The sequence below is a fragment of the Bombus bifarius genome, unplaced genomic scaffold, assembly GCF_011952205.1.
Source record: "Bombus bifarius isolate JDL3187 unplaced genomic scaffold, Bbif_JDL3187 scf7180000007992, whole genome shotgun sequence".
In the NCBI taxonomy this organism is placed as follows: Eukaryota; Metazoa; Arthropoda; class Insecta; order Hymenoptera; family Apidae; genus Bombus; species Bombus bifarius.
The window spans coordinates 3,629,980-3,653,603 of record NW_022884373.1 but is presented as its reverse complement, the minus strand read 5'-3'; the positions used below and the strand labels follow the sequence as shown (position 1 = coordinate 3,653,603).

General features: G+C 42.3%; 3 protein-coding genes across 11 annotated transcripts in view; 1 reads left to right on the top strand and 2 right to left on the bottom strand.

Annotated features, from left to right (window-relative positions):
* The window catches only part of LOC117205599 (serine proteinase stubble-like), a 77,071-nt gene extending 75,749 nt beyond the window's left edge, over positions 1-1,322 (top strand). For all 8 annotated transcript variants that reach the window (XM_033444188.1, XM_033444184.1, XM_033444190.1 and 5 more), the window contains one exon: positions 175-1,322. In XM_033444188.1, the coding sequence (XP_033300079.1) occupies positions 175-333 (159 nt within the window). In that variant the 3' untranslated portion in view covers positions 334-1,322. The remainder of the gene's footprint in view (positions 1-174) is intronic.
* Positions 1,250-8,687, bottom strand: LOC117205600 (serine-rich adhesin for platelets-like). Of its 2 annotated transcripts, none has more exons than XM_033444191.1 (7): positions 8,343-8,687; positions 7,599-7,900; positions 5,872-7,084; positions 5,090-5,295; positions 4,242-4,427; positions 3,309-3,528; positions 1,250-1,502 (listed from the first exon to the last, which is right to left on the bottom strand). In XM_033444191.1, the coding sequence occupies exons 1-7, from the start codon at positions 8,377-8,379 to the stop codon at positions 1,363-1,365; spliced, it is 2,304 nt and encodes a 767-aa protein (XP_033300082.1). In that variant the 5' UTR covers positions 8,380-8,687; the 3' UTR covers positions 1,250-1,362. The 2 variants fall into 2 exon arrangements, with proteins under 2 accessions (XP_033300082.1, XP_033300083.1); XM_033444192.1 differs by having other exon boundaries at positions 3,387-3,528; positions 8,343-8,683.
* Positions 8,688-10,341: 1,654 nt separating this feature from the next.
* On the bottom strand, positions 10,342-22,339 carry LOC117205702 (ionotropic receptor 93a). The gene is given in 15 exon segments (XM_033444381.1): positions 10,342-10,492; positions 10,564-10,724; positions 11,010-11,141; positions 11,201-11,552; positions 12,062-12,209; positions 12,689-12,985; positions 13,045-13,170; positions 13,393-13,626; positions 13,701-13,868; positions 14,055-14,219; positions 21,190-21,413; positions 21,495-21,644; positions 21,777-21,872; positions 21,953-22,111; positions 22,249-22,339. Coding segments are annotated over 15 exon segments (2,601 nt in total). The 3' UTR covers positions 10,342-10,394.
* Between the last annotated feature and the right edge of the window lie 1,285 nt (positions 22,340-23,624).

The window sequence follows — 23,624 nt, the reverse complement described above, 5'->3', positions numbered from 1 at the left end:
TATATTTTATTATACAGAAATAATATCCAAGATTCCAGTTGTCCCACCAGGACAGCAATGTATGAATATTCTTTCAAATATTAGATTCGTATTAAAATTGATATTGTTCTGAAACCAAACAAATTTTTGCCGTGTTTCCAAGACTCAGAAAGGCTTCTTACGTGTAATTTTCAGGGTGATTCGGGTGGTCCTCTCCAAGTAAGAGGGAAAGATGGTCGGTACTTCCTCGCTGGCATCATATCCTGGGGAATTGGTTGCGCGGAGGCCAATCTGCCAGGCGTGTGTACCAGGATCTCCAAGTTCGTACCATGGATCCTGAAGAACGTCACTTGACCCGGTTTCCAAATAACCATTTGCCACAGGACCTTGTCGACAGCTTGCGACGAACCGACTGTCCGAATAGGAGTTCCAAGCGTAACTCTGCACGTTTCTTCGATTTCTTAACCGAGGGGTAACCAGGAGATTGCACGAATCACTGCCAAATACGTAAGACTTGTCGAAGCAAACGGGACTCGAGCAGGAATGGTTCTCGTTCTTCTTCGAAGACGAAAAAAGCAGGAGAGAAAAAAGGAATGGTAGAAAAGAAACGAGAGATATAAGATATATATGTATCTATACATTGGATAGAAGTTTGAGAAACTTCTATCTTAAAGACTGCTACTCGGAAAGCGAAGCCAATCAAACACAGACCGCGCGAGACTGTGGAGATCGTTATGGAACGATAAAAAGAAAATCACGCGCGTAGGACTGTATTTATATATATAAATATACATATAAATATAAGTAAGATAATAATATATTTCTCAGCCGCGAACGAACCGCGTGTTCGTCTGCCAGTTTTTTGCTAGCCTGTACATGAATATATAAAAAGAAAGGAAGTCTAAGCGGAGAATTAGCTAACGGCTTGACGTTGAAACGCCACGTTAAAGAAAGGACGTAAATAATTAAAAGATGCGGTTTCAACTGCAAGCCCTATGATTATGCATCTATCTTACTCAAATTGTATAGCGAATTCTGTAAAATGCTAAGTTCTTGCCCATCGCCCTTAATAATCGTCTATTAATCGAAAAGCTAAATTAATCTCCTCTCTCTCTCTCTCTTTCTCTCTCCCTCTCCCTTCGTCACTCTTTTTCTCTCTCTTTTTCCCTTCTTTATTTACAACGTACGGATATTTTTGTACAGACATCGTGTACTTAAAGGTAGGTGTGTGCGAACTAGGAAAGATCTAATAAATATAAATATATATATATATGTGTGTAATTGTTTATAGATATATAACGATATTTATAAGTATGTCAAATAAACATATGTGTTTATTACTACCCGGAACTTGTCCATCTTTGTTACCAAGTAGATTAAGAGTTACAAAATTCGCGAATTGAGCGGATCGTTAACCCGACCAGCGATCAAAGCTACCGAAGTCTCTGCGTCGACGATGAAGTAGAGGAACGGATGGACAACTGTAAATGGCACTGGCCCTGCCCTCTCGAATAATCCATTTCCTACAAAGAAAAATTCCTTTTAAATATCTTATTCGTAACTCTAAACGCTTACTTATTAAAACTCGATAAAATTATTTAATTGAGAAGCTTTCCAAAAAATGGATCCATAAGACAAGACCAAGGGTTCCATAAGACTCTTTTTCAAGTATATCGTGTTAAAGTAGCTCTTAGCTATTAAACTTAGTAACTAAATTAAAAAACCAACAAACCATAACTACTTATGTTATTTCCAAGTGATCTTCTTTTATTATAGACCTATAGACCCTTTTTCCAGAAATCATCTCAGTTATAAGCTAATACAGTGCAAATGATAAAGAAGTTTTAAGTAAATGAAACGAGTAACAAGGAGTCTGAAAAATTGAGAGAGAGGATGAAAATTGGAAACAAGCAGCTGACAGATTAATGAAAATATTTACGAGCTGCATTCCTTATAACGATTCAGGAATTCCTAGTAGGCATAACGGAGAACGAACGCAAGGTCTTTTTATTTATTTCCCTCGGTGAGTCAGGCACACAGGATATCAGTGATTAAATCCAGCCGACATTATAACAATACTGAGAATATTCTTGATCGTGGCCGGCGTCGATTACAATAAACCGGAAACGACAGCTCTTGGACGAACAAACAACGAATTAGCGACGATTCGACATTCGACAGACGATCGAAGGAAAGGCGAATCTCTCAGAATCTTTGCGTAATCAAACATCTAATGACTTCGCGGTAAAAGAGAGAAATTAACTATTATATGGATCTGTTTTCTTCCTTTCAAAGAAAATAAACTAACAGCGATATTTGTTCAATTCTCACGATGCAGTTTGCTGATACGACGTTGGTTGCCAGTCAACAACCTCGACGAGAGAGTGTATCGAGTTACAGATCCGGCAATCTACCAACGACGAGATAGTCCCTTGACGAATCAATCAAATTCGGCGCAGTTCGCGATGCCCCGATCTTCGCGAAGATTTCTATTTCACCGCGTGTCTCTAAAAATTCCGTCTTCCACAAACACATATTCTTAATATTACGAAAAATATAATAAAATTCTAAAATAAATCCTAAATCTGAAATCTAGATCTACAAAATTCTAAAGGTATGATCAAATCAATTCTGAAATTAATTTTATAGTAGCTAAATTTGTTTTCGCCGGTTAAAAAATGTTTTTATTAATGATCCCTTTAAAATGTCTTTGTTTAATTATGAATTCGAAAATTTTTATGAAAGAGATGTAGCGTAGCAGTCACATAGATGGATATCGTAAATCGAATTCGTAAGAGATACACTCTGGCTGACAGAATTTATGTAGCAATCTAATACGAAGAAGAAAATAAAAAGGAAGGGGAAACTGATCAGACACGCGCCAGTAGTAACGGCAAGGCATCGTCAGACACTTGTCCGCCGCGCGTCCACCGATATCTTGTTGTTTGCGAACGACATGCACCGTAGAATCGCAATTTCACCTGTGGATATTGCGTCACAGCGATTACCTGATCGAACCTTGCTAATCGCTGATCGCTTCCTCCTACGATAATCCGAGATATCCTCTTCTGTTTCCCATACAAGAGAAATTCGAGACTCTCCGACATCCTCTAACAAGAGTATAATTCTATGGAAGAATTTGTAAAAATTCTAGACCTCGCGGGAGGAAGATACTGGATAAAAATATTGGAAAAATTCTTGCGAAGGAAGAATGCTAGGTCTTCTAAAATATTTAACGCCGCCATATAGTCACGTAGCTCTTGGAGTTTGAAGTTATAAGGAAAGTAGAGGAAGAGTGCAGTAGAACGAAGAAAGCAGAGAACAGAAACCTGGATGATAGTATCGATAATAGTCCCGACGCAGTGGAACGATCAATGGAGGATCGGTAGGACGATAAGTCGACTCACGAGAGTGGGTTCTGTCGGGTTTCATATAGTTTCTGATGTTCACCCCGATACTCTGTTGCACGTCTCTGGCGTACACACCAAGATCTGGTGTCATTGGTGAGAGGTCGGCGGTTCTAGGCTCGAACACGTCCAGAATTCCCAACTGAAAATGAAATTAATTTTTTATAACGAAATATTAAAAATCTATAATCAAATAACGGGAAAAGTTGTCAAGACGATAATTAGAATCGTTAAATAACGCGGTTCAAAGAATATGGAGAAATGATAAAACGCTGGTAAAAATAGTACATCGTCAGGCAAAGTCAACGACGATTTTAAATAATCCTATTCGACCGCGTGAAGTGGCTCAATAGAACAAAAGACTTTAACTTCAAGAGTCAAATTATCTCAAGCTGAACATCGTCTATTCAAAGGCACTAAAACCTGTGAGAATGCTGAAATAACAGTGGAATCGGCCGTAAAACTCGCGACTAGAATGGTGCCGGGCCCAGAATTACGTCTATTAAACAATTCTCATTTTTCGCTGTGCGCTTCGAATTGTCGTGAATTACGTGTCGTCAAGAAGGCTACGCGTTATGCCGATCGCTCTGCTTCGCGGAATACAGCCGTGACGAGAAACGGAAAGTGCGCTCAAGATCTCTAGACTAACGCGATTAAGTAATTAGGCGCTTAATGGCCGCGACTAATGGCAAAATATCGAGCGGCGAACACCGGAAAACACGGTTCGGCCAGGTTTTCAGAACCGTTCCCTTTTGATCTATTAAAATTTATTCTTCAATGATTCGATCTATTTCGGGAGGAAAAACAAACTGAATAACTGTTTCAGTTTTTTTGTAACGAAATTGTGCTTCGTACCCTTTGCAGGAAAGACGTTAATGTGACAAAACCGCGCAACATAAAGGACGGAATGGTGGCCCTGACCCAAGTAGCCTGTAACTGCTTCCGCAAGAGTCTCAACGATTTCCCTCCAAGATCTCTCGCCAAACGATACGTGTCCCTTCTGTCTGTCGCCATCATTAGCAGGATATTGTACCTTGGGTCCTGGAATGACGAGTTAGAAACGTGATTTCGTACAGAAATCATTCGATGACTCTTTACGTTCAGGATCCTCTTGTATAATTAAACTACCGTTAACGGTGAAACTTGGCAAATCGCGAGTTACTAGCTATCAGTACTAATAAATTCTCTCCTACGGCAATCATAAATTTAATGTTAAAGTAAATTAAATTTCACGAATGAATTTTACAAGCTGCCACTCGTTTCACTATTCTGTATAATATAAAATTGCAAAGTTATAGAAGTCTACAACGTACAACTTGTAATTTTGCAATTCTAATATTTTTTGTTAGTAAATCTTTATTATTTATTTCAAGTATCTTTATTAATCGTTCCATTATTCATTAAAGCGACGATATGCCGCAGTAACTATATGTGAAATTTTTAAAAAATTGTCACACATCGATATTATGTATAATCATTTATCTGTTGATCAATATATACTCTTTGTATTGTAGATTTTAAAATGGAGGACAACATAATTGTTCGTGTGTCGCCGCAGTAATTATAGATCATATCAGTTTATAGTTTTCTGCATACGGGCGGTACGGCCGTACGACATACATTTAGATGAATAATTATAATAGTAATTATTAAAATAAATATATGTTTGAGAGCTTTTCGTGGGAGAAAAATATGGTTCTTACATCAAGTGGAAACTCAAGTGCAACTGCGTGCAGCGATGGAAAATAGGCAAAAGGTAGAACTGCGAAGTATCTGGAAGCCGTAACGGAGGAGACATCGCAGCCGTTTACTAGGAACGATATCTCCGTCGAGTCTCTGACGGATGCCTCGTTCAAGGTCGTGGAATAAGGCTTCCAGATTCCTAGGTCCTGCATCCAAATTCCTTCGTCTGAAATGCAAAAAATAGAACCATAGATAGTAGAAAAATTCTATTAAAAAATTATTTTCGGACACAAGTTACGGAATTAATAGATGAAAATTAAATAGTCTAGTCAACACGTCAAAAAGATTGTTCTACGTGTAAAAAACACAGATGACTACAAAAACTTGATACTGTGAAAATGAAATGTAGAACTCGATACGAAAGAGTGCTTCGTTAGAAAATAGGAGTATGCGTCAATACTTTTTGCAGCTACGCTAATATAAATACTCTATAATGTTACTCTTCAAGGATAGGGAGACACGAAAACACAAAGGAAGACGAAAAATCTACAAACTGTATAGCGTGTCAGACAACCACTAATTTATCCCAATTTCTAATCTCTATCTCCCTTTTATTTTTCACGGATCCTAATACAATAAACCAACCAGATTCATCAGCGCTTTAAGATCCTTCGCCATTCGTCTTAATCATTTTCTACAAAATTCTCCACACTCATCTCATCCATCCTGTTAATCAACGTATAGAGGAATGAAAGAACGAATAACAGAAAAAGAAGAATAAAACGGAAATAAAACACTCTACCTGGATAGCTAGAGAAGAATCCCCTGGGGCTCCTGTCGCTACGTTTCCTTCGATTCATCATCGTGCTCGAGGATACAGTGGTCAGCTGTCCAGTCGACCCGGTTTCACTTGTGATCGTGACTGGCAAATCGGTAGATCCCATCTCGTTCGGGATAGACTGATTGTTCGAGCCCGTTGAAACGGTATTCTCATCAGCAGGTGGTCCATTCGTGGACGACGCCTCGTTCGCCTGAGTTGGGATCGTCGAACTCGTTGAAGCTTCTGTGACATTTGCTGCTGACGTTTCTGAAGTTTCTGCGGATAACGCGATGACAGTAGTTCCGGTAGTTGTTGACGTAGAACTTGGCGTAGAGCCTGTTAACGCGGTCGTTGACTCCGTGATGGGTTCCGTCGTCATCACAGATTCGGTGGCCTGATCGGTAGAAACGGTCGTCTGTCCAATAGCAGATGTAATCGTCGATTCTAAATTTGTTTCCATTGATGTTGAAAATGTTACGGCCGTCTCTGAAGTTGAACTTGGAGTAGATATAATCGCAACGGTACTCGTCAAAGTCGATGGCGTACTTGATGTTCCATCAGCATTTGGCGATTGAATACTTGGTGTGGAAGTGACCATCGTTATAGGTTGAGCAGAATTTGTAACGGTTGTCTGCGGTATTTCAGAAGTTGTTGTAGTAGCTGCAGTAGTAGTAGTAGTAGTAGAAATAACAGTGGTAGAAGTTTCAAATGAAGTTGTAATTGAACTAGGCAAGGTGCTCGTAGATGTAGTCATTGCCTCGGTAGATAAAGTTGTAACTAAACTAGGCAGGGTAGTAGCTACTGTAGCACCCGTTAAAACAGCGCTATCAGAAATAGTTTGTGTCAATCTATCTTGCTCGTCTACGGTGCTTAAGGTCATTTCAATAAGTTCAACCATGGGAGTAGTGGACATTGGTATATCGCTAGTGACCTCAGAACTCTGCATAGTTCCTATTGTTGTACTTGGCGTGGTAGTTTCGTCAGGAACCAACGTTCTTGCTTCGGTCGTCGATTGTTCAGTCATCGCACTAGTTGTTTCTGGTACAGAAGTAGTTTCGGTTTCGTTGGTCTCCTCCTCAGGGATAGACAGATCGAATCCGTAGAACCGAAGGATGTCTTCGTACTCTGGCCTCAGTTTCGTGTTCTCGTGATTGAGCGTTAGACCCCCGAGGAATCCATCAGCGTTCAAATACGTCTTTGAAATACAGAAATAATTACTATAGACCCGTCACGGATGTTTGATTCGTTACGAAACTTGTTCGAAAAGGGCGATCGACCAGAAGAGAAACTGCTAGTTAAGGAAGAGAAATTACGCGTTCAAGCCTCAAATGAACTGACGCAGCAAATTTTCCGTGTTCCTTTACTGTGTCTAATCGCACTCATCGAACGTATTATGCAACAGTGAAGAATTTAACCCTCTGATGCTCGGATTTTTCCAAACTTACGAAGAATATAAAAGAAATAGCTGGCATGACAATTTATACATACACCGCTGCTCAAGATGCTCAGAACAGAGCAATGAAATATGAAGAGCACGAAAAGACGCAGTTTCACAGAAAGTCATAGCCTGCATTTTTTATGAGGGAACTGTTTTGAAGTTCAGTGCATTGTCAATCAATTCCATATCGTCAAATTATTAAAATATTAAAATATTGAAGATACTTCTGGAGGGGTTAACGAGAGTCAGAAATGACTAGGATAATTCTTACCCTCAATCTACGATGGATATCGCGAAAACCGATCCTGGTGATGTCTCGATCTCGCGGTAGACCAAGAGCATCCGCGATTTGCTGTCTTCCTCTGCCAGCCGAGCCCTCGTAAAGTGCGGCCAGGATGAAGCCAACCCCCGTCGGCGAGAATGCAACGTTCCCGTGGGCCGTGTACTGTTGCAGAATCCGCACGCCTAGGTCGTTAATAACGTCCGTGATGATGTCGACCGGCCGATGCGGAACCGGTTGATACCAGCCGTCGAATCCCACGTTGTCGTAGCCGTGGACAAACACGGACGACACTGTTGGAGAATATTTTCATTGAATAATCGCATCATCTTAAGGAAGATTAATTAAATCCTAAGATACGGACAATTTCTCAAATACCAATTGACGTTGTTGGAACGTTTTCACTGAAAAATTATAGAATCTCAAAGAGGCTTGGTTAAATCCTAAGTTAAGGACTATTCCTCGAGCATGAACGACACTGTTGGAATATTTACCACAGAAAAATTATAACATTTTAACAAGACTCGATTAAATCCTAAGTTAAAGACAATTCACCGAGTACGAACGACACCGTTGAAGAATATTTTCATGGAATCGTAAGGAAGATTAATTTAATCCTAACATAAATCGTGTATATATTGCGCGGAAATTGCAAAAGTTTAATACTCCGAACTGTCAACCAATAGACGAACATTAAATCGGAATAATAAAAGAAAAGGGAATAAAAATACGTACGCTGCAACAGGATCAGCCAGGACATCCAGGCGCCCATATTAATCGCGACTGGTTGCTGGATAACTGGCGGACGAGGAGCACAGGTCGACTGGCGAGGAGCATGGACAACCCGTCTCCTCGCGGATTCTCTCTCGATTTACGAAAGGAAGCGCAACACGGTGGCGCGGAAACGTGGGTCGACAAGCAGCTCTGTTAGGATTAGTCTTAGTCGTCCGCTCTCTACGTCGGAACTGGCTCGCGGATGGTGCACGCCGCCCGCTCGAGCCTCTGCCGGCCACTCTGCGATTTTTTAAACGGCAAGGTCGTCAGGTAGATAAACCCGTGTCTATGTACGCCGTCATATCGCGCGCTCGTCTTTCTCCTTTCCCCTTCGCGAAACCGTGTGCCGGGGTTCCAGCTTCCCCAGAGGATGCCAAGTTGGTAGTAGGAGGAGAATGAGGAACAGGAGGAGGAGAATTATTCAGAATTATTCAGAGAATCGTGGCGGATTCGTTCCTCCAAATCTTGTTATGGGTTCTTCGGATCCCGGGGATTCGCTGCTTGTGGAAATTTAATGGCGACTGAATAAGTGATGGAATTTAGTTTTGAAGAATTCAAGAAAATTAATTAATAAAAGAAGAGTCATGTTTTTAATTGGAAAATTCGTTACTTCAAAAATCTAGTTATTTTATTAGGATTTTTTAAACATTTTGTGATGACTGCGCGAATGGTGGAATCTAAAGGGTTTGGAAATTTAGGTGACAATTTATAACATCCATTAATTCAGCTCGCGTTGATGCGACGACTATTCTAGAACGAAATTACAATATTTATGTATGAAGTATTCCATGACCCCATAGTAACAGTTAAGGGGTAAAAGAGTAATTACATAGATTTCTATGAATTCGAAAACAAGTAAATTATTCGAAGATAAACAAGTAGGAGCCGACCTTTCTTCGCTCTCGCGTTCGCACACTTGTAACTTCCATTCTTCTTCGAGTGTGATCTTAATAAAGTAACTAGTTGTGGCAACTTCCAGCGTAACGTAACAGGGAGCAACTGAATCATACGCGTCATAAGTCTTGCTCAATGTTGCGGTCGTTACTGTTCACAATGCAATAAACCTTGTTAGGCGCGAAGTCTTCCAAGTAAAATTAACGACTTAACGAAACAATGAACGAATCCTCGAAATACCTGTGCAAAGAGCATCCGTGTCAATCTTCTTAACTGCAGATAGTAAATCTCGCTTTTGCAATAAAGTCTAATATCTTCATGTTGCGTAATATCAGGTAGATTTTACCAGCATTTTACCAGTGAATAAATAAATAATCTTTGCGTTACTGTTCTAAATGAATTTTTATTGCTTGCACGGTACAGAATAATTGCCGTTACCGCGTACATTTTCTTCAGATTGACTCCATAGATAGTATCCACGAAACGTTGCCACGATTCTCGTGCAACTAACGATAAAAAAGCATGTTCCGAGCGCCAGTGATGGAACGAATCGAACGTTTTCGACTTCGAACGTTGCGTGGATATCCACGCAATATCCGGCGCCGTCCATTACCCGCAAATTAGACGTTCGTGATGGTAATTGTAATGGCTTGCGAACGTCCGCGGGCCATTGGTCGCTATTTCATTGGCGAGAATCATTTCGCGCCCGCTTGGCCATGCGAATTGTCGGTAGAAATGGACTAACAACTACTGGTTTCTCAATTTTATGGCTCTGCTCAACGTTCGTGATTCTTCTGAATCGATGTAACGAAGGAAAAGAAATTCGAAAAAATCGTGAGCTTGGATTGAGCAAGGATTTTTAGGTCTTCCGGTTACGTCGACTAGTACCAAGCACGCTTTTTTTGTTTAGCCAGTAATTATGGAACAAAAAATTAGAAAAAAAGTGATTACACGTGCGTTTCGGCGCATTACGTCGGTTTGATTCGTTTTTCCGGGGAGAAATCGCGTATCGCCTATATTGGGACACTGGTAGATAAAGGACAAAGGAGTGACAAATAGCAGAAAATGATTTTGTTCCTATTTTATTTTCGTTGCATCTTAATATTAATGTTTCGAGATTTAAGAGACGAAGGGATGAATTAATTTTCGTTCCTTAGATATCTTACGTCTATGACAGTAACACTCGCAAAAGAGAAAGAAGAAAGCCAGTATGATGCCTAAAATAACGAAGAAATCTTTTAATTAAGATGCTGATGAAATCTGCGACGATGGATTTGAAAGACAATACCCATGAACAATACGAAAAATATTCCTTGCATATCGGTGACGTTCACTTTCCGTTTGTTCACCGCCTGATTGCTTCCTGGCACTTCCCAGCACTTGTCTTTTATTGGCATCCTTTCCGTGATCCATTTATTCATCATCCCAGACTCCAGCATTCGATGCAATCTACGTTTCATTCAAACAATCTTAATTCGTGGAATAAATGAAACTACGAGTACAATGGGACAAGCTAGAACAAACTTTTCCTAATAGGAATGATACAGCTTATAAAGAAACTTATAAAAATATATTGCAATCGTGCCAAAACTTAATTAATATCAATACTATCCAGACTTTATTCTCTAGTTTCTTTCGTTCTAATGTATCCCGTTATATCTTATTTCCCCATTCCAAACCATTACCCCAACTAATTACCGACTTTTATCGTTCAGAAGTCAACGCGCAACTTACTCCGCGTTAATGACAGGCAAATAAGGACTGTCGTGTGGAATGATCATGGCGATAGGTTCATCGAGAAACTCGTCCATACTCAGCGAGAAATGGCAGACTCCGGTCAACAGCAGATCCTTCCTCATCAAGAACCTATTTCACGGTCTCGTTAATTTTCACGAAATTTCGTATGGATTTGACACGAACGATACCTGAGGGAACTTCTCCAGTCGATCAGAGCGTGTTTCCCATCCTTCACACGTTCCACCAGTTTCTCTTCCTCCGTGTCGTTGTGACTTTCCGCGCGCGACAATAAAGTATGATATTTAGGCTCGTCGGTCTCCTGCAGGTACATTTCGAGAAAGCTACCGTTTGGAAAACTCCAGGTGATCCCGTCCTTACGCGCGAGCAGATCGTCTACGGTTAGGATAGAGGCGTCCATTCGTGGAAAAGTGAGAAAGGCGACAAGACTTCCGGAGTAAGTAGCTACCACGACCATAACGATCAACCACCAGACGCCGATCAGTATGCGAGCGCTGTCACAATGCGGCAGATACATTCCTCCTGGAATTTTTTGAATTTTATTTCGATGGCGTGAGATTTCTTTTTTTTTTTTTTTTTTTTATAGTAGGTACTTTTTGATCGTTGAATTTCAATTAGCAAATAAAGAGAGGGTAGAGGAAGGTGTTTGGTTACTGTATGGAAATGGAAAGAATTTAAACGCATGAAATTTACGAGCCGATATTCTGGCAATGAGTATTGTTACCATTGCTTATTAACCCTCATTAACACATTCCTGAAGTTGTAAGATTATGCGGTATGAGAAATTGTGCTGATTTCTGCAATTTTGTACTAAATATATGTTTCCGGCAAGTATATTGTAATTTTTATATGCTTTCAAATTGGTTTCAAATTTTGTGAGCCACCACAGAAAAGTTAGATGCCAACAAATAAAATTTGTATGCGATAAATACAGAACATTTGACCTGTTGATCGGTAATAAAATCGCCAGAAGCTTGCATCGCGTGAACGTGCGAGAAATAGAGGCGGTTTACGGGACAATAAAGTCGTACCTTGTTGAAGAAGCGCCCCGTACACGTACCACACACATTGAAACGAGGACTTTAGGCCCGAGGTCTTGATGCTGTACGGGCTGTACTTGTGAACCAGGTACAAGATCGGACCCATTACGATAATGGATACCGCCAGACAGGCCCACGTCTAAAAGGCAGCCGGAACGTTAGGGGAATGCCAGCACGGAGCATACAGAACCGAACGACGACAATCTTTATAGTTCTGTCATTATGCGCTATTACGTAGCGGAATGCCGAAACATTAGCGAACGCTTTTAGCACAGGCACGAAATATCTCTCTGCGATCTTTTTGTAACTACGTCGATTCGTTTCTGTCACTGTGAGAAGCACAGGAAACCTTGTGAGAAACTATTAAGCGACTAATGCTCGATAATATTATATGTACGCTATATTTGCCTCGCTTCTTCGGTTTTATTTTCAAGTTATTTCGAAGGAAGATTTGTTGGGCTGAGTTTTGAGCAACGACCAACCCTCGAGTAATAACTTGAAAATACTTTTTATACGATGTTTTGAGACCTAACTTTCTCGTTATACAAGAGTTACCTATATTATTCAATGATCCGGTAGCATTGTTGTTATAAAAAGAAATGTTGTATCTATACGAACCTCTTTGGTGAACGGTGAGGCGAACAAGAGAGCTCTAGACAATTGTTTAGGCCTGGAAGTTAAAAAACTATAGGTCTGCACGAAAATAGGTACAGTAAAATTAATCGCGTCCTTCTTATTTTCGTTTACAGTGATCGCGCAAGCACCTAAAAGAACCTCCCTGTCTCGCACCAAATCGATCACTTCTTTTGGCACTTTTCTGGTAGCCGACATGGTCATTTCTTTAATTTTCTAAGAACAGAAGCGTTTAGCCGACGAAGAAGACGAGGGACAAAGAACAGAGTGTGTGTATAAATCCTTACCTCGCCAAGCTTGGCGTACCGAGAAGTATTCCAAGAGTTTGAATTTCGAGTCACTTCCGGCGTAATCGCCGTATAGGAGAAATTCAATTTCGAGCCTAAGTAATTGATCGCATCGAATACCAATCCTTCATATAGCTTTTGGCCTGTTTTACTCACAGAAATGATCTGCCATGGTGGATTCTAAAATAATATATAAATTTTCAACTCGATTACGTGGTTGTGTCGAAGTTGAAATGAAAAAGATTCGAGTAAAGGCTTGATAAATTAACTTTCCTCTCTAAACAATAACACAAGAAATACTTTACTTGTTTGTCTTCCTAATTTTTCTTTTTTAGCCAATAACTCCAAAAGTACTTCCATTAGAAAGATTCAAATAAATAAGTTAAAAGATTGTTTACCCACATGGTAAGTCGCAATTGGTAAATTAGTGCCCCTGAATCCATGCGCGATATGAGGAAAAATCACGTCCGTTAGATTTACTCCGAAACCAGGTGACCATGTGCCTATATCCAACAGGTGTGCCATGTTTCTACCACGAGAAAAAAAATTTCCCCAAGTTATGGACGAGGAGAATCTCCATAATAAGCACCGTCCGCAGAAACCTTCTGAAGCAAACGCGTTTTGGGAAAGGTGTATCTGACGGGAACATAGTTTCGATTTTAGTTCGGTTAAAGGACGTTTCGCTATAAATTCGTGTACAATTTACTGACTCTAATGTTCTTCAGGAGTTCTGCTCGCCTCTCGCGTTTCGTTAGCCTGATCATCTCGAACTTCTCCTCTTCCATGCTCTTAAACAGATCAATCTCGTTCGTCAAGGAGTACTCAAGAGCTTTCGCCAGTGCTTGAATCAATTTTTCCACGTAACATATCAGCTTGATCTGAAGCAAGAATCTTTCAACAATTATTTGTCCTATGTTAAAGAAATTTTATAGAGGGATTGCTTATAATATTTCTCTGGGAATTACTTTGTTTTTTTTTCTTTTTTTTAATATTGTGTAATAAGTTCGTTTTGCAACAAATGAAGCAATCCCAGCAGTTAATTATCTGAAAATATAGATCGTTACTTCACAGTAGTTGCTCAAATTGGTCGCGTTGTACATGAAGGCTACGTTCCCTCCTTCTGCCAATAAATCAACGAATGCCGTCATATTGGTCATATTCTTCGTCGCGCTGTCGGTGATCACGTACAACCATTGACTACCTGGATGGACCATCTTCAAGGATCTCGCCTTGAAAGAAAAATCTTAACCTGTTACGCCATGCGGCTTGCCATAGATCATATTCTTAACCGTCGGTCGCGGCACTACAATGTCGCGGGCGGATCGTCGCGGCTGCCCGACAAACAAACATTGTAGTGGCAAGCGCATAGTTTATTAAGCAGGGCGACCTCCAGAAACTTCGATTCGTGGCCGTTATTTTATCCGGCGTAAAAGAATGTGGCGTGATCCGAACGTAGTGGGGGTCGCCTTCCAGAAAAAACGGAAAAAATCGAAAGGCGAGCAGAACGTTTCGAGAAGCCAAACAGTCAATACATATCTTATATCGCGCATTACGTAGTTACATTTCTTTTGTTGTTCCATTTATATCCTTCAAATTAATCAGTTGTTGAAATAAACGTTAATTTATTAGTGTTAACACAGTGCTATATTCATTAAACCACCTCTGTTATCCTAAACGAAACAGGGGAACGACTATTTCGCGGCGTCGATTAACATAATCGTAGCGAGAATTTACAACTCTCGTTGACGTGCTATCTCGCGATCACGTCTCTCCGCGAACGGTCGTAACATTTTGGTCCTTCGAGCCGGATCACGTGCCAGTGAAGAGTGCACTTACCAGTGACCACACAGTGCCACGTGACTTTATCAAAACCAGCAGCGGGAGCAGGAGCATCCACTACAGCGAAACCAGTGACGTCAGGCGCGTCATCTTCGAAGAAACACATCCCATTGGCAAGGGAACGCAACCACGCAGCCTTCCGTCGCAGCTGGACAATCATCAACGCAACGAATTTCACAACTTAACAATACAATCGAACGAGTGGCCGTCGGGAAGGAACAAGGCGTTCCTCACCAAACATACACGCGACCTCACGCCGCACGACAGTAAGGTAAGCTCGTTCCTTATTTCGACCATCTCCTATCCTCGGCAACGATGACGAGCGAAGACCAACTCATCTCCCTGCGTCGGAGACGAGGCTATTGTAGCGGCCGATTCACATACTTATCGAACCGACTGGACGAGTACGAGCAATCCGAGAGTCAGCAAAACGCCTTATTAACGAATTACGAGAAACAACTGACCGAAGTTGCGAGTCAATTCGAAGCGATCCAACTCGAATTAGAAGTATTGGACGAGGAGGAACAAGTGCGCGGCTTCGAAATAAGGGATCAGTACGTCGCGGTAGATACAAGGCTACAAAATCTTCTGAGGAACGCGCAAACAGCTTCGCCGTCGACATCCATAAACCCTCCAACCTGTGCATCATCCGCAAGTTTAAATCCGATATCCATTAAATTACCAGATCTTCGGCTCCCTACTTTTGACGGAAGCTTAGAAAAATGGAACACTTTTTATGACACCTTTTCCTCCACAATCGATAAAAATCCTAGTCTCACTGACATACAGAAATTCCATTACCTGCAGTCCGCCCTGCAAGGAGAAGCAGCCGATTGTTTAAACGCGTTACCCCTTAGCAATGTAAATTACAGTCAGGCTATAGCCGTTCTCAAGGAGAGTTTCGAATGTCCACGATACACAGCTTTCAGTCACTGCATGGCAATAATTGATTATCCAAAGATAACCAAGGAATCTCCAACGGAATTAAGGCGCTTAGTCCACACATTCAAACAACACATATATGCATTGAACAAATTAGGAGACTCCTACCCCGATACCAGTGCTGTGCTCACCAGCCTCATCCTCTCTAAAATACCACTGAGTATCCAAAAGCAATGGGAAATGACGCTGCCCAATAACGAGGTGCCTCCGTACATTCACTTACTAAACTTCCTAGAGAGATTAGCACGAAGCTCCAGGCCGATCACCACGGTCAGACAAACAAGAGAATCACCGGAACAAACTACTCCAGTCCGTCAACGCGCATCACGAGGGCATGCACTTACGACGACACAGGTTAATCCAACATGCCCCACCTGTCAAGGACCACACCCCATTTGGAAATGTGACACCTTCAAAACCAAATCCCTTCGCGAACGTATTCGGGAGGTCAAAAGAGCATCACTATGCGTCAACTGCCTCGGGAAAGGGCACACAACGCGGCATTGTTTCGCAGGATCATGTCGCGTATGCGGAGAACGACATCATACAATGCTGCACAGGACAAAACGCCATTCAGGGTCTCGTTCCAGCACGTCCAGCCCGAAATCTTCCCCATCAAATAGCCGATCCACAACACCTTCTTTGCCACCCTACGTATCACCCACTCGTTGCAAAAGGCACACAACAGACCACAGATCGGAAACACCACGAACAGCCGCGTCTCCAAGTCCACCGCCCATTGACAAACGAACACACAACCAATGACGCCGACGATCGACGACTCCGTTGATGACCGAACATATCAGACCAATAGCATCCGAATTACGGTTCAATGATCTAGTCCTCACAGCGCAGATTAACATTTTGAATGATAAACATCAACCAATCCGTTGTCGAGCGTTGCTCGACACCGGATCCAGTATGAATTTCATTACCGAGGAATTAGCAAAATCGCTAAAGATAAGGCAAAACAAATGTTCGGTCCCGATCGGAGCTCTAGATACCTTGACAACGACTTCTAAGCGACACATCACGGCCACGATCACTTCCACTGACGGTACATACACGCGGACATTAACGTTCCTTATCATTCCAACCATATCAACCTCAATTCCCAGCGAACCCATCGATCGTTCGACACTTGAGATACCAAAAAATCTCAAATTGGCCGATCCACGATTTCATTTACCAGCTCCGATAGATGTACTACTAAGCTCAGGTTCAACACTCGCGTCGATGTGTGTGGGACAAGTCAACCTCACGCAGCCAGACGAGCCTGGACTGCGTCTGCAAAAGACGCGATTCGGATGGGTAATCGGGGGGAGCCCAACTTCCCAAACCGCGACAAACATATTTCACACATCCACGACGACTTTACAAGCAGATCTCGCGCGGTTTTGGGAAATCGATGAAGGACCCTCAATTAAACATATCTCAGAGGCAGATCGACGATGCGAAGAACACTTCCAAATCCACACCCGACGCACCAGCGAAGGACGATACATCGTCGCTCTACCTTTCAACGATCAGCTTCAGTCACTCGGATCCTCTAAAACGCTGGCGAGTAAACGACTCGCCTCACTCAATCGCCGATTCCAGCACGACAAACGCTTCGAATCAGAATATCGAACGGTAATACAGGAATACCTGGCATTGGGACACATGACGAAGGTCAATGACAACCACTCCGACGATAACGGATACTATTTACCCCATCATGGCGTGACCAAAGCATCGAGTCAAACCACCAAACTCCGTGTAGTTTTCGACGGATCGGCACCAAGCACTACCGGAACCTCCTTAAACGATACACTTCACACAGGACCCAAGTTACAGGAAGATCTATTTTGTATATTAATTAGATTCCGCGCTCATCAATACGTACTCACTGGCGACATCGAGAAGATGTATCGGCAATTCCTCGTACGACCAGAGGATCGGAAATATCAAAGGATATTATGGCGCAGCGCGAGTGGAGAAACAGAAACATATGAGCTTAACACTGTAACGTTCGGTTTATCCGCAGCCCCGTATCTAGCTATTCGGTGCCTCAAGCAACTGGCAGAGGACGAAGGACATCGATTTCCACGTGCAGCACAGGTACTGCAGCGGGATTTCTACGTCGACGACGCTCTCACCGGAGCTGAAACGAAGGACGAAGCCCTCACGCTCAGAACAGAACTCACCAAGTTACTTCAGCTGGCCGGCTTAAACATACGAAAATGGGCGTCAAACGATAATGACTTGTTACACGGACTTTCCTTAGAAGAAACAAATCACCAACATTTTTTGGGCGACTCGCAAACCTTGAAGACGCTGGGGGTGTTTTGGAATTCATTCGACGATTCTATTCTTTACTCGGTCGAAGTCAAACCCACGCCCTCGCGAGTCACGAAACGAATCATCAGCTCGGAGATTGCAAAAATTTACGATCCGCTCGGTCTGCTCGCACCGGTGATTGTTCGGGCCAAGATGCTACTTCAACGAATATGGTCGTCGAAAATCGATTGGGATGAATCACTTCCGATCGAGTTACATACAGAGTGGGAAAGGTACTATGCCCAATTACCCTTATTAAACAACGTCAGGTTCCCACGCAAAGCAATAATCGAGTCCGCTATGGAAATTGAACTGCATGGTTTCTGCGATGCCAGCGAAAAGGCTTACGGAGCCTGTGTTTATCTCCGAACCCTTACCATCAACGGCCGTGCTTGGACCCAACTTTTAACCGCAAAATCGAAAGTCGCCCCACTCAAGTGCCAGACCATTCCTCGGCTCGAGCTGAGCGGAGCACTCCTTCTTACGTCCCTGATGTCAACAGTACAACAAGCCCTATCACAAAAAATTACTCGAACTATCTATTGGACCGATTCCACTATCGTCCTCCATTGGCTCAATACATCACCTCACACCCTTAAAACATTCGTCGCTAACAGAGTCTCCGAAATTCAAACAAAAACCAGCATCCGCGATTGGCGCCACGTTCCTACCGACGACAATCCCGCGGACTTAATATCACGCGGCCAAACACCCGAAGAGTTCCTGCGCCCAACCATCTGGCAGCACGGTCCTGCATGGCTCTACCAGTCGGAAGGCTATTGGCCGACATGGGCTCTAACACCGCAAATTGAAGTACCGGAGCAGAAAGGGGCGATTTGTCTGTCCGCAAACCCCGCCGATTACAGTTTGTTGGAAAGGTATTCATCCTGGCCCAAGTTGATACGAATCATAGCTCGTTGCCTCCGTTGGAGACAGGAAAGGAACCGAGCGGCACCCCTAACCGTTACCGAGTTACGCATAACGCACAATAAACTGATAAAATTGTTGCAAAACATCCATTTCTCCGAGGAAATTCGTACACTCCAAAAAGATCGGAACGCGGCGATAAAGGGTAAGCTCACGCGACTCAATCCGTTCATAGACAAGGAAGGAATATTGCGAGTCGGGGGTCGACTCAGTCATTCGTCGATGACCTTCGCCCAGAAACATCCCATAGTATTACCCAAGTCATCCGTTACAACACGCATCATAGAACACGAGCACAAGATCCACATGCATTCCGGAACGCAGGCTACGTTATACGCAGTAAGACAAAGATACTGGCCCGTCGACGGTCGAAGTCAAGTATGGCGGGCGATCAAAGGCTGCGTCCGCTGCTGCCGCGCTCAACCACCGCCGGTAGAATACGTGATGGGTAATCTGCCGGAGGCGCGAGTAACGGAATCTCGCCCATTCACAAACGTCGGCGTCGATTACTGCGGGCCGTTCCACATCAAGGAAAAACGAGATCGTAACCGTCGTCAGATAAAGGTATACGTAGCCATTTTCGTATGCCTAGCAATTAAAGCGGTACACATCGAGCTCGTTGACGATCTCACTAGCGAAGCCTTCATCGCCGCTCTTCGCAGATTTATCGCTCGACGAGGGTATTGCTCCACCATCCATTCTGATAACGGCACCAACTTCAGAGGAGCAAGCAACGAATTACGAGAGCTTCACGATCTATTACAATCGGACGATCACAAGGAAAAAGTAACCGCATTTTTAGCCGACAAACAAATCGAATGGCGCTTCATTCCCCCTCATTCACCGCATTTCGGTGGGCTATGGGAAGCAGCGGTGAAGTCATTCAAACGCCACCTCAGGCGTGTAGCCGGCAACGAGTTACTCACCTCTGAACAATTGAACACTCTCATCATAGAAATAGAAGCAGTCCTCAATTCCCGCCCGCTAACTCCTATCTCCACCGATCCAAATGATCTCCTAGTCCTCACTCCCGGACATTTTCTCATTGGCGATTCACTAATGTGCTTACGTGATCGAGATTTCAGAGACATTCCATCGAACCGACTCTCCAGATGGCAGCATATCCAACAGCTTAAACAGCATTTTTGGAACCGCTGGCATAAGGAGTATTTGAACGAGTTAACCAACCGAAATAAGTGGAGCAAGGGTGGACACGGCATCCAAAAGGGCACAATCGTCATCCTCAGAGAGGACAACGTACCCTCCATGCATTGGCCTCTGGGCCGAGTTATCAAGGTTCATCCAGGCGCCGATGGTGTCATCCGGACAGCTACAGTTCAGACGGCAAAGAGCGTTTTGGATCGGGCCGTCAAAAGGCTTGTCCCACTGCCAATTCAACCCGATCTCGAGAAACCCGAACAACTAGCCACCGAGACGAACTAAGATAGGAACTTCAACCACATCTCGCTAATTTGATCGGTACCCTCTCAACGGGGGGAGAATGTTACGCCATGCGGCTTGCCATAGATCATATTCTTAACCGTCGGTCGCGGCACTACAATGTCGCGGGCGGATCGTCGCGGCTGCCCGACAAACAAACATTGTAGTGGCAAGCGCATAGTTTATTAAGCAGGGCGACCTCCAGAAACTTCGATTCGTGGCCGTTATTTTATCCGGCGTAAAAGAATGTGGCGTGATCCGAACGTAGTGGGGGTCGCCTTCCAGAAAAAACGGAAAAAATCGAAAGGCGAGCAGAACGTTTCGAGAAGCCAAACAGTCAATACATATCTTATATCGCGCATTACGTAGTTACATTTCTTTTGTTGTTCCATTTATATCCTTCAAATTAATCAGTTGTTGAAATAAACGTTAATTTATTAGTGTTAACACAGTGCTATATTCATTAAACCACCTCTGTTATCCTAAACGAAACAGGGGAACGACTATTTCGCGGCGTCGATTAACATAATCGTAGCGAGAATTTACAACTCTCGTTGACGTGCTATCTCGCGATCACGTCTCTCCGCGAACGGTCGTAACATAACCTAAGAAATCCCTCCGGAAATTTTCAAATGTTTGATATGGAATTGACAACGTATTGGTCTTCTAACAAGAAACGAAAAATGTCGCTTATCATGGTGTTTGAGATTTTTATAAGAACAGAGATCTCACCACGCCCATCACATCAGCAATCATGTCGACAGTAGCAATAACTAAGAAACAATGTCCCAGTTGTTCCACGTGGAAATCGTTCAACGTCTTCTTCACCGAACTTTTCCTTTCACTTCTCGTCGTTTCGTGTTTCAACGTGAAAATCGATCTAGAGATCAAGTTCACTTGCTTGTTCGGTAACTTGTCCGAGATGGCTGTCATTACTCTGCTAATCGTGTCTCTGCCTGAAACGAGCCATGAACACAGATCGGATTAGATAAAAGGACTCACGTGCCATTATCGCAGCTACTAGTTGCCCTTATCACCGAATGTATCGTCGTGGAGAATGTTGATCACGTTCCAGGGTAGAATGTTCATCATCCTTAAGTCGAGAAAAATCTGTGACAGCTCTTCTCCTGGTACCACCACCGGCATGCTCATGCCATCCGTCTCTGGAATTCGGGGACAATCTGGATCTTGAAATGATAAACTTTTCTCTTAGATTTCCTTAATTCAGAATCTCTAGAGAACGATACTAAATTTTTAGGTTCTTTTCATTTATTTAGATTTTCTTAATTTAGAATATTTAAAAAACGATACCTCTGTACCTGTTATAGCGAGATGTATCAATTCTTCCTTTCGTGCGACCTCGTGCAGGCGCCACGTTATACAGCAACTCGCGACAGATAAAAGGATTGTATAGCCTTGTTAATGATTAAGAAATAACGAGGGTTAGTGAGTCATCCGAATGATAATTAACCATGTTTCAAGATGTAGAGTTTACCTTGCCATAGATTGACATCCGCATCACGAAAAATACGCACAACTATGCCACCTATGTGCATCTCCTTTTTCACAGTATTTATGATTAAATCGTGCACCACCCCCATAACATTTCGGTGCTCGCCATTGTTATCAAAGAAGCTTTTATCGATGATGACGGCTGTTTAAAAAAATTCTTTTTCACTGAACTTAACTCGATTTTATTTCTTTCTAAGGATAATAACACCATCAAAGGATAATATCACTTGGAAGAAAAATTTCTTTTACGTTTTGTTTTAAGAGGAAAATCACTCGTACCCATAGTAGCGTTGGTGGTAATTAGAGATGGAAAATTGTTGTAACTGTCCCCATAATTGACACACCAGAGGAGCAAGAGAACCGATATCATTTCTATTGACGAACTAAAATAACAGCGCGTCGTATTGTTCGTACGGTATATAACCGAGGACACCTGTGAATAATGTATCACTTCATTAGTTTGGCCGATTCGTTATTACAGGCTGAGTTGATCGCGATCACGAGCCGTATACCGAGCAAGCCTAATGCAACTCGATGCACCGCGAATCACAAGAAAGGTCAGTTCTTTAATAACTAACTACCGAACGATCGAACCCCCGTGAAATTGAAACGAGACATTGTTTAGCCTAGTTGCGTGCGCTATCGAACTCATCGCGAAACTCACCCTAAGCTTTTCAATATTATAATGTTCTCAGAAAAATTTATCAAAATGAAAGAGGTAGACGAAAAATCAGATATGTATAATCCTTGAAAGTCGATAAAGTGAGGAGATTATATCCATACTATAAAAATGAATGTCTCCGCTACAGGCACGTAAAGAATTTTGTTCGCGTTATAATTTATTTATCATATTGTTTGAGATAATAGTCTCACACATGAATATACTTTTTATATTTTTATCTTTGGAATGTTTCTAACATTGTGTACCTATGCGTGCTATATTACAGTTCCAAGAATGACTAAAAATTGAAGAAAATAGAGATATGAAACAAACTGAAGAAACATCGAATAGCACTTTGGATCGGTCTGCATGCAAAGTATCGACACCGAGTAATGTTATTACATATTTCGTTTGCGCGCGCGTTTGTCACAGCCAAGAGACAATTGTATTGTTTCATATCGGTTGGTGTACCACTTCCGTATAACGAAACCAGAGATAAAGCCTAGTTGCGTCGGTTGCATTATTCCAAGCCTACGCGTCGACGTCGCTAATAAGAAAAAATCATCCATAGCTTGGTGATTTTATACTTCATCGTAGGAGCGTTTCAAATTCCTTTTGTTCGGTGTCGTACTTTGTTCCACTTTCGACTCGATGACTACACGCTATTATGTGTTACATACCAAGGAAAATAATTATAGATTCTTACTTTAAATACTTTTATTGCAGATAAAATTAATGATTACAATACATATCATATTAAAAATTAAACGACTGATAATGGAAAGAAGAGAAAAATGTAATTATTATCGTTGTTTAGGAACGGAAGTCGATGTGTCGCAACTCACAACGCTTATCTATGACCAAGTCTTGCGTCTGGAAAGAAAGCAAACAATCCTCGATTTAAATCACCTCCCATTTCGTTTCGCATTGATTACACTCTGGAATTCTCGACGTCAGATCAAACGAAATAACTCAGACATAACACACGATGCGT

What these genes read in the sequence shown, in the direction of transcription:
- LOC117205600 (XM_033444191.1), bottom strand. Translation starts at nt 8,379, where the DNA reads ATGGGCGCCTGGATGTCCTGGCTGATCCTGTTGCAGC. An exon ending in ATATCCATCGTAGATTGAGG is followed by an intron (nt 7,085 to 7,598) that starts GTAAGAATTATC and finishes TGTATTTCAAAG; the next exon opens with ACGTATTTGAACGCTGATGG. An exon ending in TAACGTCTTTCCTGCAAAGG is followed by an intron (nt 3,529 to 4,241) that starts GTACGAAGCACA and finishes TTTCATTTTCAG; the next exon opens with TTGGGAATTCTGGACGTGTT.